At 35.9% G+C, this 15,702-nt stretch overlaps 1 protein-coding gene across 6 annotated transcripts in view; it reads right to left on the bottom strand.

Moving 5' to 3' along the window:
* The window catches only part of ROBO1 (roundabout guidance receptor 1), a 1,292,670-nt gene that overhangs the window by 148,871 nt on the left and 1,128,097 nt on the right, over positions 1 to 15,702 (bottom strand). For all 6 annotated transcript variants that reach the window (XM_070790446.1, XM_070790260.1, XM_070790403.1 and 3 more), the window contains one exon: positions 39 to 196. In XM_070790446.1, the coding sequence (XP_070646547.1) occupies positions 39 to 196 (158 nt within the window). The remainder of the gene's footprint in view (positions 1 to 38; positions 197 to 15,702) is intronic.

Raw genomic sequence — 15,702 nt, forward strand, 5'->3', positions numbered from 1 at the left:
ATTTATAAATGTTCCCCACTGCTGAATTAAATACTCACAGTTATTCTTTCATCTTTATCATCCAATGGAGAGCCATCTTTCTTCCATGAAATGGTGGGCTCAGGATGGCCTCGTGGGGGCTGGCATTCCATCACTGCAGGCTCTCCCACGGCCACCATGACATCGGAAGGGTTTTGTCTGAAGTCATCCCGTAGTACTGTAGGAACAAGATTAAATCATTACACTCAATGGTGATATATACAGCTCTTATCTCTGAACTTCACAAAGGAGATATTTATTATAGTAAACAACTACTAACAGCTATCTCAATACATCCTGGAAAATCTATATCTACTTACAGACGTATGCAGTTTAATAATGATATCTGGCCTTACACACACAATGGGGATAATTTGATATTCTTCATAGGCCAGTGGGCAAGTGTTTTCTGCTGCCTGGTGCCCTGACAGCATCTGGCTTATCTCTTCTTTGCATTTTTTCTCTGACTACTGCCCACATTTTCTCATCCATATACTAATGAATATAATTGAATCCTCCTTTTACTTACATGACACATTGGGGTGATGCTTTCTATTATTAAATGAATACATATACATGCAAGCAAAAATATTAAAGTAAAATATACTTCCAACATGGATTTGATTGAGGTATTTTAAAGATATTTCAAACTAGTGTATTAGAGTATCTAATCACTACAATTTAAATATGCCCATTATAAAAACTTTAGACATATTTGCAAAATTACTAAATTAAAAATACTGTGTGTGTTTCCATTATCACTGAGTGAGGGGCAATGTTAAAAGGCAGCAATGATGACATCGGCATTGCTACCAACAATGTCATTTTGTATATTCTGTATTTGTCAGTTTTTGTGGATTTGGTAGGGGGTACATATTAATAATAGAAGAAAACAACAAAAGCAGAAAGACTACAGATCTCTTAAGGAAAATCTGAAACATCAAGGGAGCATTCCACCCAAAGGCACAATAAATGATAAAAATGGCAGAGACCTAGTAGATGCTGAAGGGGTCAAGAAGAGATGGCAAGAATACATGGAAGAAGTATACAAAAAAGATCTTAATGAACCAGATTACTATGGTGGTGTGATTAGTCACCCAGAGCCAGACATTCTGGAGTGAGAAGTCAAGTGAGCCTTAAGAAGTACTGCTGTTAATAAAGCTACTGAATGTGATCAAATTCCAGCAGAGCTATTCAAATCCCGAAAGGATGATGCCATCAAGGTTTTGCATTCATTATGTCAGCAAATCTGGAAGAAACAGCAGTGGCCACAGGACTGGAAAAGGTCAATTCTCATCCCAGTTCCCAAGAAGGGTAGTACTGAAGAATGTGCTAACCATTGGACAATCACACTCATCTACCATGCTAGTAAGGTCATACTTAAAATCTTGCATGTTAGGCTTCAGCATTATGTGAACCAAGAACTTCCAGATGTCCAACCTGGGTGTAAAAAAGGAAAAGGAACTAGAGATCAAATTGCCAACATTCACTGGATTATAGAGAAAGCAAGGGAAATTCAGAAAAACATCTATCTCTGTTTTATTGACTACGCTAAAGCCTTTGACTGTGTGGATCATGACAAACTAGAGAGATGGGAATACCTGTCTCCTGAGAAACCTTGTATGCGGGGCAAGAAGCAACAGTTAGAACCCTGTATGGAACAATTGATTGGTTCAAGATGGAGAAAAGAGTACGGGGCTGTCTGTTGTCACCAAGTTTGTTTAACCTATATGCTGAGCCCATCATGAGAAATGCTGGGCTGGATGAGTTACAAGTTGGAATCAAGATAGGCAGGAGAAACATCAACAACCTCAGATATGCAGATTATATCACTCTAACGGCAGAAAGCAAAGGGGAACTAAAGAGTCTAAACAAAAGGAATTAAAGATGAGGGTGAAGGAAGAGAGTGAAAGAGCAGGCTTAAGACTAAATATTAAAAAACTAAGATCATGGCATCCGGCCTCATTGCTACTGCTAAGTCACTTCAGTCATGTCCGACTCTGTGCGACCCCATAGACAGCAGCCTACCAGGCTCCTCTGTCCCTGGGATTCTCCAGGCAAGAACACTGGAGCGGGTTGCCATTCCTTCTCCAAGGCATAAAAGTAAAAAGTGAAAGTGAAGTCGCTCAGTCGTGTCCAACTCTTAGCGACCCCATGGACTGCAGCCCACCAGGCTCCTCCGTCCATGGGATTTTCCAGGCAAGAGTACTGGAGTGGGGTGCCATTGCCTTCTGGCCCCATTACTGCATGGCAAATAGAAGGGGAAAAGGTGGAAGTAGTGACAAATTTCCTCTTCTTGGGCTCCAAGATCACTGCGGACGGTGACTGCAGAAGACAATTGCTTCTTGGTAGGAAAGCGATGACAAACCTAGACTGTGTTGAAAAGCAGACACATTACTCTGCCGACAAAGGTCTGCATTGTCAAGGCTATGGTCTTCCCAGTGGTCATGAACGGTTGTGAGAGTTGGACTGTAAAGAAGCCAGAACACCAAAGAATCGATGCTTTCGAACTGTGGAGCTGGAGAAGACTCCTGAAAGTCCTTTGGACAGCAAGGAGATCAAACCAATCAATCTTAAGGAAGATCAACCCTGAATATTCACTGGAAGGACTGATACTGAAGCTGAAGTTCCAGTATTTTGGTCATCTGATGTGAACAGATGACTCATTGGAAAAAGTCCCTGATGCTGGGAAAGATTGAGGGCAGAAGGAGAGAAGAGAGCATCAGAAGATGAGATGGCTGGAAGGCATCTCTGATGCACTGAACATGAACTTGTACAAACTCTAGGAGATGATGAGGGACAGGGAGGCCTGGCATGCTGCAGTCCACGGGGCCACAAAGTCGGACATGACTGGGTGACTAAACAACAACAGCAACATATTATTTTATTTAATTCTCAAACCTGCACAGAATGAGAGATATTATTAACATCATTTATATTACTAAAGATAGTTTTTAGAAGAGGAAACTGTTCATACTATAAGCTCAAATGGATATTAATATAATACTAACAAACTCTGAAACAGCATTATTCAGTTTGCAATTATTGGAATAAAATGTGGAAATTAAACATGTATTTGAGAGAGAGTTAATATGGTATAACTGTCCTCATTATCTTACTAACATCAAGAAATCCTAATTTTTTGGCATTAGTCTGAAATCACAGCTCTGCTGCTTACAGGGTAGGAAATCTCAAACAGATTACTTAACACTTCGTTTCCATATTTACAAAGCAGGCATGCAGATGCCCTCTTCAATGATAAGTCCAAAAATGTTAGCTACCTTTCTCCCATTTTCCCCCCAGTGTGTAATAAAGTGACTAATTTTAGTAGTTTAACCTGATACTCAAAATGTTCATTAGTATGTTAACTGCATAGATTTGAAGTGATAAATATTATTTATCCTTAAAAATTTATTGAATTAAATATCTGATACTACAATTCTGGTACTAGAATGAATGTCTTTCCATTTCAATGGCATTTTAAAATATTTTCATGGATGAAGTACTACAATGAAAAAAAACCTATGATTTCAAAAGTCACCCTTAAATTTTGGTTTCAAGCCTCAAATAAGCTTAGAGGCTTACAAAATCCTAATACTTGACTCTTGTAGTTCTCTACTTTTCCTTCCTTGATGCCAGCTAACTGTGTGCATACAGCTGAGTAAGCCATAATATTCACTCAAACAAAACCATTATTTTCATCTATATATTAAGAAAACCTGGGCACAGTAGAACAATATTAACACTTGGAAAATAACACTTTAAGAAGGAGACCTGTGTCTCCATCTTTGGAAAGACGAGTAAAAGGAAAAAGGAAATATGATCACACCACACTGTTATAAGTCTAACTTCAGTAGACACAATATTTATTAATTGTAATAAAATATCTATTACATAGACACAAAGATAAACCATGTTGAACTGAAACTTGCAGCTACTGTTAGCACATTATAAATGAACAGAGTACAAAGACTTCCACCATTGATGAACTTATATTACTATTATGTGTAAAGATGTGCCACAAATAAAATGTAAGGTTTATTAAAAAAGCAAATGAATTGACCTTAACAAACAGTATGTGCTTTTGCTGAATCACACTATTAAATCGAAGATAACACTTCTGAAAATATTTAAAACTCTTGATACATGCAAAAGTAACATAATTTTCAAATAAAAATAAATAGTTTGTACAACTTTTCTGCTTGGTAAGCTAAAAACCAATTTAGTAACACTATATCTTATTTACAAATTGAGATCATATCTCAAATAAACCAATGAATAACAAAATGTCTTTCAAAAATATCAAAGATCTAAGTCAGATAAATCTCTTTTTTTTTCCATTTACTATGTTATTTGGGTTTTTATAGTATATAATGAAAAGCTAACAAAATATAATCCATTAAAGATCGTTGCTTAGATAATGCTCATGTAATTATTTTTGCAGCTGTAAAACATAAAACTCCAGCATTGCCTATGGCTACAGCCAACACTACATAAAGTTATGAAATTAAGTTTTTTTCTCTCTTCTATAAAAGCAACTTTTCTTCTTACTTGCCATGAACATTTCCTTTTGGGAGGGAAAAAAGTACATGTCACATTATAAAATTATATGAACTTTTAGTTAAATTATCCAATTTTCTTAATTAATGTGTATATTTAAGTGATTAAAATAAAAACTGAATTCAAATGATTGGCAATATCCTGGCAGAAAAACCAATCATATCCATGAGTAAAATCAAAACTAGATATTTTTTAAAAATCACCTTTTATTCTCTAACTTCTCTAGTGATTGAAGTATATATTTTCAAATGTTTTTTGACTTGAATAGTACGAAATTTTAAAATATGGAACTAACTTTTGAAAACAAGATTTAATATCAATTTAAATATTAAAAGAGAGCAAATAGCATATATAATAGATTCAAGTAGATATCACTTAAAAAACTGTTAAATCCCAGTTCCATCTAGTATTATATTTCTTCCATATTTATCTAATTGTTTTATGTTTACAGGTTGGTACATGCCATTTGGCTCAACTCCTTTTCATTTTCCTTCATTCAATTAAATTGGAAAACAAACAAACAAACAAACATATGCTTCACTGAATCTTTGACTCTCGGGAAACTTTTTGGTCTAAAAAGAATGATCATTTAAATTATTCTTTAAACCAAAATAAAACAAAACATATAATCATTTTGTTTTTGAAAAGCCATACATCACATATCAATAACCCTAGATATGCAGATGACACCACCCTTATGGCAGAAAGTGAAGAAGAACCAAAGAGCCTCTTGATGAAAGTGAAAGAGGAGAGTGAAAAAGCTGGCTTAAAACTCAACATTCAGAAAACTAAGATCATGGCATCTGGTCCCATCACTTCATGGGAAATAGATGGGGAAACAGTGGAAACAGTGTCAGACTTTATTTTGGGGGGGTCCAAAATCACTGCAGATGGCAACTGCAGCCATGAAATTAAAAGACACTCCTTGGAAGGAATGTTATAACCAACCTAGACAGCACATTAAAAAGCAGAGACATTACTTTGCCAACAAAGGTCCATCTAGTCAAGGCTATGGTTTTTCCAGTAGTCATGTATGGATGTGAGAGTTGGACTATAAAGAAAGCTGAGTGCCAGAGAATTGATGCTTTTGAACTGTGGTGTTTGAAGAAGACTCCTGAGAGTCCCATGGACTGCAAGGAGATCCAACCAGTCCATCCTAAAGGAGATCAGCCCTGGGTGTTAATTGGAAGGACTGATGTTGAGGCTAAAACTCTAATACTTTGGCTACCTGATGCAAAGAGCTGACTCACTGGAAAAGACCCTGATGCTGGGAAAAGATTGAAGGCAAGAGGAGAAGGGAACGACAGAGGATGAGATGGTTGGATGGCATCATCGACTCGATGGACATGGGTTTGGGTGGACTCCAGGAATTGGTGATGGGTAGGGAGGCCAGGCATGCTGTGGTTCATGGGGTTGCAAAGAGTCGGACACGACTGAGTGACTGAACTGAACTGAACTGAACTGCACATCAATTGTAATGCAGTTCTCAGATTAACTGAATATGTTTTCAGAAAAGGATTCTAAAATTCAGTGGTGATTTGGCAACCTATTTGGCTAATACTGAAAAGACATGTGGCAAAGTGAAAAAATAAAGTCAAATAGAAACTTTAAGTATCATGGAGATTTTAATATTTGCAACACACACATTGTGGGAAATCTTAGAACTGAATGAAGCATAAAATAACAGAAAGGGCAGTGGTCTTTGATAACATGTAATTCATATCGCAATTAGAGGCAACTGAGTCCCAACTTTGTCACTAGCCTGTGTTATTTGTCAGGAAGAGACCAAAACAGAACATTTGCATCCTGATTTTCAAGGCAGTTCTCTTTTTAAAATGTTGTACTTGTCACCATTTTACTGTAAAATGAAATTTTCCTGTCTAATCTATTTGCAGCAAATCCACTTCATTATTACAGAAGGTTTGATTTACCAGTGATTGTATATCAGTGCACTGCAGTCTCATGACTACCCGATTTTGTTGAGGTTCAAATGCTCCTAAAATTAATTTTGTTTCCTAATCATGTGGTGAACAGCTGTGAACTGTAATACTCTGGTTACATGAATCTCAGAATCTTGGTGTAGTTAGGGGACTAAGAGATGTGGAATCCAAACTTCTTCTTTTAGAAATTAATCATCTAAGCCTCCTCAGGAGGAAAGAAGCTCATCACATAAATAATAATAATAATGATAATGTTAGCAGTATAATAATAATGTTAGCAATGAGTGACATTTATTGGACACTTACTATATAAGGAACCATGCCAGGTATCCACTTATTTAATCCTCATACCAAAGCTATCAAAAAGTGACCTTATTAGTTTTGTTTTATGAATAAGGAATTTGTAAAGACAGGAGCAGAGTCTATCAAGGACACTTTTCAATCAACTTGATTATATCTAGTCTTAATAGCATGTGCACAATTCCAAATACATAGCTATAATGAATACTTAGGCCTTTTCCCTTTAGAACCGAAGTTGCATGAGAAATATCCTGCTTGACACTTAAACAAACGGCTACCTCTGAACATATTCTGCATTTTTGTATTTTCTCAGACTTCTCCACGTTTGGAAGAGGCCACTGCATATTTTCTGTAGCGCACTGAGAATTAGAAATCATTCAGAAGACATGTGTCGCACTTTTACTACATATGTTATGCTTTTATTCTTCTATTTCAACAACAAAATGATTGCAAAAGCTGCATGATAATATGCATTTTAATTAAATATGGACATTTTAATTAGAAGTGAGTGTCTTGGGAAAAGCAGAGGAAGATAATATGCAGTCCTGGGAATTTGTCTTTCTATTTAAAAAGACTACTTTGTCAGTGAAATGAAGCCTCACAGCAAATAGGAGTAAGCTGTTGACAGGGGAAAGAAAAAAAAAAAAAATGAATGAAACCCTTAAAAATAGGGCATAGTTGAGGAGAAAATAAATGAGGAAGTATATTCCCAAAGAGGACAACTTCAAGGATGCTCAGAGACAGCCTGCCTGGGTTACAATGTACCACTTCAATTGCTTTCAAAATCACTCATTGCTTATCTTGTCTTTAACTGGCAGAGATTATATTATAGATTATAGATACTTTTTATAGTATATTGTAGATACTTTTATTTATCTATCTAAATGCCTAGTTAACACAAGTAAATGGTACTTAATTTTAAAATAACTATCATTCCCTTTTTAACACATTTGTACTGAGCACATACTTTGTGCTTGGCATCTGTGCTAAGCTTTTATGAAGATTGGCATAGGTTTTGTATTTTTCTTGCAGTGCAGTTTACATAAATGGTGAAGTAGGTCAAGAAACAACATTAATCTTAACCTTGTCAGGAAATGGTAATACAATAAGATTTACTGCAGGTTACTTTGTACTCAGATATATCCTTTAGGATCCAGCTATGGAAGTGTATCAACAATGCTTTTATCACTATTTGCATTCTTATTTTTTAAGCTCACAACATTACCCAGAAGAGCAAAGTGTTATCTGGGGTACAAAAGTTTTTAAAACTCCTTAACATTTCTCAAAATAAAATCATAATTCCAAACTTATAGAAAAGCATGACTGTACAGAAAGATATATTAACCAATTGAAAAAACTAAAATGATAACATATAGAATAATCTTTCATGAAGTATTATCTTTATAGCATCATATTCTAAAGCTAAAGCATTTTATTTTTAAAATCATGCATGTACACATCAATTCTGTATAAAGTTATGATTTAGTCATGATTGTTTCCTAAAGGGTGCACATTTACTTTTTAAATCTGAATATATATCTATGAATGCTCTTCAATAATTACATCATCTCCCACTTGTGATTTTTATAGCATGCAACTTTATTTTGAAACCTTAAATTATGCTTTGCTTAAGATCCTGGAAGAAAATATGCTGTTTAAAGCACTTATTTTCCCAACTACTGAAGCTTTTATAGCAGTACTTAAATAAAAAAGTATACATTCTGAAAAAGTAACATAGTAAGGATGGATGTCAAGTATCACTCAGTCTTAACTAGCAATGAATACAGAGCCCTCCAAATAGAGAAGTTAGTACCAAAGTGAAAGTAATTAATAATAGTGTATTATGTTTTGCTTGGTTCTTTAAAAAGAATTATTGGAGTATACTTCTTTTACAATATTGTGTTAATTTCTACTCTACAGCAAAGTGAATCACCTAGGTGTATGTATGTGTGTGTATATATGTATATATATACATATCCCCTCTTTTTTGGACTTCCTTCCCATTTAGGTCACCACAGAACACTGAGTAGGGTTCCCTGAGCTATACAGCAGGTTCTCATTAGTTATCTATTTTATACACAGTATCAGTAGTGTTTATATGTCCAAACCAATGGTTTTTGTTTTAAACAACATGCAATGGAGCAACAGGCTTAAACACAGCTGTATGCCTCTGTGCTCTGCTGGGTAGCAGCAATGGGGACAAGCCATCCTTGCTCTTTTAAAAATCACAGCTAGAATTCCGGGTTGGGTCCAAGCTTAAACTACATTCCCATTCTGCAGAAACATGGGCAGCAAAATGATGACACTTCCTAGGAAAAGTCCTCATGGCTCGTTGCAGTCATTGCTTTCTGGTTTCATTATTCTACTTCGGGACTCATGTGTGCTTCAAGAGGCACCCTAGAGTTTATTACACTGGCACCAAGTCATCAGGACAGAGAGGAGGGAAGTTTGGCATACTCAACTTACATTACATACTCGACTTACATTAAACCCATGATGCATTCCAGGGAAAGGTGTATGTACCTCAATAAGTATCAACATTTAAACAGTTAATATTCAACAGACTTGCTATCTGGGAGATTATTAAAAAATGAACTGCCAGAGTTAGGTTGCTAAAATCGTATGTTCTCATTTAAAGATGTCAGTAGCTTACTAGATGTTTGAATTTTACACACTTTCAACTATAATCTAAATGGATTTATTAATGAAAAGTGCAGCATTTGTAAAACACCATTTGTAGATAGCACTTATTTGGGAGTCAAAAAAACGGAAGTCAGGAATTTCAGAGTAACCACATGTATCCCGCTACTAGCCCACAAATTTAATTCACAATGGTTCAGTTATTTCTATACAAAACAGAAAATTTTACACCCTATCTTGTTAGGGTTATTACAAAGACTAATTATTTAGTGTTTATACAGGACTTGCCATTTATATAGTGCATTACATCTGCAAAGAAGTATTACTATTACTCACTATGTAAGGAATTGCCAAATTTCTCAGCTGCCAGTACAAATGGAAAGGAGGACAAAGAATGCCATTGAGGAGGGTTTCTAAGTGCCAGAGCAAAAGTCACATTCAGGAGTAGCCTGGCAGGGTTAAAAAAACACAGACAGAATGAGGCTATCTGAGGTATGGGACCCTGATTGGGGCAAGAGAGACATGTGTTCTTTCTTTCATAACATCCAACTTTCTGTTTAGCATCCTGCACTGAGAGAGTCCTTGATCAAAGGAATATACTTATCTATTTATTGTCTGGCTTTTTGTATTTAACTGTCAACTCCATGAGAACAAGAAGTTTGTTTTTATCAATCTACGTATCCAGTGCCTAAAACAATGCCTAAGACGTAGCAGCATTCAGAACATAAATGTTTACAATACACTTTCTGAAGCTAAGTATTCTGAAGCTAAGTATCTGAAATAGCGCTAACATTAGGAGGAGTCCTATGTTCATAGTGACCAAGGTATGGGGAGGAGACAGACAATAGTCAGCTAAACACACACATAGATATACAACTATAAATGTGATACATGCCATGAAGGAAAAGAATAGTACTGCTGTGTGAGAAACTAATGAGGGACATAATTTAAATAACAGTTAAACTGAAAAAACAGTTTAAAGCCTGTTCAATAAACAGTTAAAGCCTGAAAACTGAGTAGAACTTATCCTAGAGAAGTGAATTGCAGGCAGGGGAAATAATCTAGGTTGAAGAAAGAATTCTTTAAAAAATTCACACTCTGCCTAGGGGGACAGGTTAGCAGTGGCGCACCACGACACTGGTAGGGGAAGGGGTACTGGGTTTGCTGCCCACAGCATTCCTGATAAAGGCTCAGCTTTTATTTCCATTCCCATGGAAAGCCACTTCAGTGGTTTTTAAGCAGAGCTGGAATTATCACACTTAAATATTCACTTTAGTGGCTCTGACAATGAAATGAAGAGGGAAATAAGAACTGAAGTGGAGAGACCAATTGTAGTAATTAAGGGAAAAAATGAGGACGGTTTTATACAACTATAATGACACAGCATGAGTGCAAAAGGAAAAGGAGAGGTATGTGCTGCAAGTAAAACACAAAAGAGCTTCTTGCGTGACTGACGTTGGAAGAAAGATGCCAAAAATGATACCCAGGTTTCTGTTTTGAGAAACTGAACATGGCATTTTAAAGTATATATTACATAAAACCATATACCATTTAAGGTATACATTACATTGTATGTGTGTACTTAGATGCTCAGTCGTGTCTGACTCTTTGTGACCCCAGGGACTGCAATCTGCCAAGCTCCTCTGTCCATGGAATTCTCTAGGTAAGGATACTGGAGTGGGTTTCCATTTCCTACCCCGGGGCATCTTCCCAACCCAGGGATTGAACCTGTGTTTCCTGCATGGGCAGGTGGGTTCTTTTCCACTGTGCACCTAGGAAATCCATATATATATATATATATATATATATATACACACACACACACACACACCATGTGCATATATATGTAATATATATACATGTACTATATATCTTAAAATATATATATAAAACTAGATAATTTCAGAGACTAATAAAAATACTTCTCCATAGATTAAAAAACACTATGGTTTCAAATTCTGCCCCTTAGTATTTAAGGCAGGACTCATTTTTTACCTGTTTAAACCTTTATGCCACCATATTCCAAATCTCAATTGGTAACTCATATCTATCAATTAATCTATATTATAATTATTAGGATGACAAATTTTAATTTAGTTTGATGCATATAATTTTAAACTGAAAATATGAGAAAAACTATTCTACTTTGATTTCATACATGTATATACATATATGTGACCATATGTGAGTGAGCTATATGATATATATATGAACATTAACTATTGTTTTGACCTCCATACTTTGCAGCAAATTAGTAAAAACTCACTTAGTCATTTTGTTCAGAAAATAAAACAATTCAAAACATTAGGGCATTTCTCAGGGCTGCCATCAAGTAAGCTTAATTTTTTTTTTTTTGCTGTTCTAAAAACACTTTAGTATTTTATTTGAAAAACTTAGGTAAAAAGATAAATATATTTTTATTTCCCCTAGAAAACAAAGGAATTCACTAATGATAAGCAAGCAATCTTTTCTCACAATAGATATAAATTATATAAAATTTAAGCTCTTGCCTTACATCATACTTTATTTTCTTTAATATATCACATTTATTGAAGGAAAAAACATTAAAATACATATCAAACACCAAAAGAGATGATATGTAACCAATTATTCTTGATCCAAAAAAATCATATTAATACAATTGTAAATTTCAGATAGAACAGCCCCATTCTGATAATACTAATTTGTTATATATTCTGTATATTATTTATACATTATATATATATATATATGTACATATACGTACATATATGTATATATACATATATATACACATATGTATATATACACATATATACATATATGTATATATACACATATGTATATACATATACATTATATATATATATTCTTATAAATTAAGTAAGCTTAATTTACTATTTAAATATAAGATGATCAACAATATAATAAATATTACATAATTAGAATAATCAGAATATTCCCATTTGTCAGAAGTTTACAAAATCTTTAAAGCAGGGTACAATACCCTGGAAAAATTCTGAATCATGAAATTATTAAGGGTAGGTGATTCACTCATTTAGTCATTCATTCAATAAAAATATTAGGCATTGCACTGAGAGGTGGTGGCTAATAAGATAAATAAGACGTGGTTGATCTCTGCTTTCAAGGCACTTATTTGGGCTTTTTCTCTTCTTGTTTTTTGGTCACAGAGTGCCTTGTCCAATCAAAACTTTACAGAAAAGTTTCATGTGCAAAACAGATAAAGGGGATACTGTTTCATTCCTCCAGCTGGAGCTGCCCTGCCAAGAAATTCAGTTCTAGTGGTAAACTGACATATGAGAGGGTAAGTACATTTCCCCTGCTCCTATAGCTATATTGTCTGTAGCTAGTTAAGTGATAACCCTGGATTCCTGTTTTTAGACCTGGATTCTGTGGGATACAAGAGCCTGCACATGCAGTAGACCCAGTTTCAGTCCCTAGGTTGGGAAGATCTCCTGGAAAAGGAAATGGCATCTCACTCCAGTATTCTCTCCAGCCTGGGAAATCCTATGGACAGAGGAGCCTGGCCAGCTACAGTCCATGAAGTTGCAATGGAGTCAGATAAAACTTAGTGACTAAACAATAACTATTAGCCTTCTAGGAGATGGATACTCAGATCTGAGTTTGTCTCCTCAGCAGTTTATAAAAGAACTCCACATTTGTGCCATTTCAAACACTGTCATTTAGAACTGGAATGTGGAGGAGTTTTCATTCCTTGCACTTAAGATAATGCCTAAAATAGGCCTATGAGCTTTTAAAGCCGTAAGTTTATAAACTGTAAGTACAACCTCCCCCACTTCCACAGTTACCCTCAATTGCAAACAAGGACCCAAAGTCAGTCACTAACAGGACTCAAGGCTGTACAAATGAAAGACTGGACATAGTAGGACTAGATCTTGAAACAATTATTTTCATAGCTTGTTTTCATAAAATCATTTTAAGTGCCTGAGAAAGACCAGAATGTTTTCTAATTGAAATATTTGCTGGGGAAAAAAGAAAAAAGGTGGTTGTAAAAAAAAATCCAGGTGTTTCTTTACCCTCTCAAACTCAAGATGCCAGCAGGGAAACAGGAGAAGAGCTAAGTTTTCAGATTTTATGGGGAATCTAATGGTAACAGTCTCAAGGGAGCAAAATCCTCACAGTTTAAAATGATCTCATTAAAACCTCTCCAGTAATCAGAAAGAGCCAGAGTAAACAGCTATTGGATTTAAAAACAAAAACAAAATGAAAAAAAAAAAAAAGCAACCAAACTATTCTCACTAATGTATCTTAGAGCAGCATAATTAAATCGCCTATTATAACATCCTCCCCCCCAACTCCAAATGAAGGGAATATTTAAGTGACAGGAAAAAACTAAGTCTAAATAGCACATACAGAGATGTATCAACTAAACAAAAGAAGTCTTTAATTGGTGACAATCTGCCCTAAATCACTGTTACCATTTCCCAACATAATCGGTTTCAGATCTGTTAATTCCTCATATCTTCCCCTATCTCAGGCTGTCTGGGGCTTCAGAATAATAATGCCAAGTACCTAACAGAGCTTTCAATCTCCAAGGAATATAACAAACATGCAATTGTGTAGCTGTGTGAGCTGCCTTTTCCTAACAAACTACACAGCCCCTGGGAGAATTCACTCAGCCTTCAGCTCTTTGGCAAAGTTTAAGACCTCTTTTTGCATGATAGTTAGAGTCATGCTAACAAGCCCTGCCTTAAGGTACCAGAGATTAAATTACTAGAAAAGCAAATCATTTTATAATTCTTATTAACCATTGTTATCTTTATCCATAACTTTCAGCGTTTTACAGAATATAAAATGTACGCCTCCTCAAGAAGTATTAGATGCCAAAGAAACAACTATTGAACATGATAAAACAATGCAATAAAAATAAAAGTCACTCTATAAAAAAATCTTCCAGTAGTCATATATGGATGTGAGAGTTGGACTACAAAGAAATCTGAGTGCCAAAGAATTGAGCTTTTGAATTGTGGTGTTGGAGAAGACTCTTGAGAGTCCCTTGGACTGCAAGAAGATCCAACCAGTCCATTCTAAAGGAAATCAGTCCTGAATATTCATTAGAAGGACTGATGTTGAAGCTGAAACTCCAATACTTTGGCCACCTGATGCGAAGACCTGACTTATTTGAAAAGACCCTGATGTTGGGAAAGATTGAAGGCAGGAAGAGAAGGGGACGACAGAGGATGAGATGGTTGGATGGCATCACCGACTTAATGGACATGAGTTTGGGTAAATTCCTGGAGTTGGTGATAAACAGGGAAGCCTGGCGTGCTGCAGTCCATGGGTTTGCGAAGAGTCAGACAAGACTGGGCGACTGAACTGAACTGAAAAAAATCTTGAACCGTGAATTACTACTATTGTGTTTATGTTTCTCTTTACATCAGACAAAGGAAATGAAAACTGTTTACAGTGGAGGTTCATCCCCTTATAGACAGCACATTTCCACAGCTCTTCATCTGAACCTCAGTGAAAATCTTTGGTGAGTTTTTTTAAAACACCAGCAATCCACAGTGCAGGAGGCCAGTTTAAATCCTGGGGAGCTATAACCAGCCAGTGAGGCAATGACAAGTAACTCTGGCCAAAGTTGCGTCTCAAGTCAGTTCACAGCAGTAAAAGAAAGTTTTAGATGCTCAGTTGTGTTTGACTCTTTGTGACTCCATGGTGTAGCCCACCAGGCTCCTCTGTCCATGGGATTCTCCAGGCAAAAATACTGGAGTGGGTTGCCATTGCCTTTCCCCGGGGGATCTTCCCAACCCAGGGATGCAACCCAGGTCTCCCGCACTGCAGGCAGATTCTTTACCATTTGAGCTACCCTGGAAGCCCACAGCAGTTAAAAGCTGCTGTGTAATTCTTTATTTTAAAGTCCTAACTCTATGATTTCAGTTGTATGAAGGCACATTTTATGTGTTGTTCTACTCTACCTAACAAGGCCCAATTTCTCGGTCCTCACAAATCCATTTACTGGGGTCCCTTCCAATAATTTGGAAGACCATGTATTCTTACGATATCTCAAAACTGATACTTGAAAGTTTAAATGATGGTAAAAATTTAAATTTCTGGTACATTGTGAACAGTAAATTCAAAATAAAAATTCTGTGTCTCTTTTAAGTGCATTTAACGAACCATACAGGGGCTTCCCTGGTGGTTCAGCAGTTAAGAATCCACCTGCAAAGCAGGAGACGTGAGTTTGATCCCTAGGTTGGGAAGATTCCCTGGAGTAGGGCAT

Source organism: Bos indicus, chromosome 1 (genome assembly GCF_029378745.1).
Source record: "Bos indicus isolate NIAB-ARS_2022 breed Sahiwal x Tharparkar chromosome 1, NIAB-ARS_B.indTharparkar_mat_pri_1.0, whole genome shotgun sequence".
Classification (NCBI taxonomy): Eukaryota; Metazoa; Chordata; class Mammalia; order Artiodactyla; family Bovidae; genus Bos; species Bos indicus.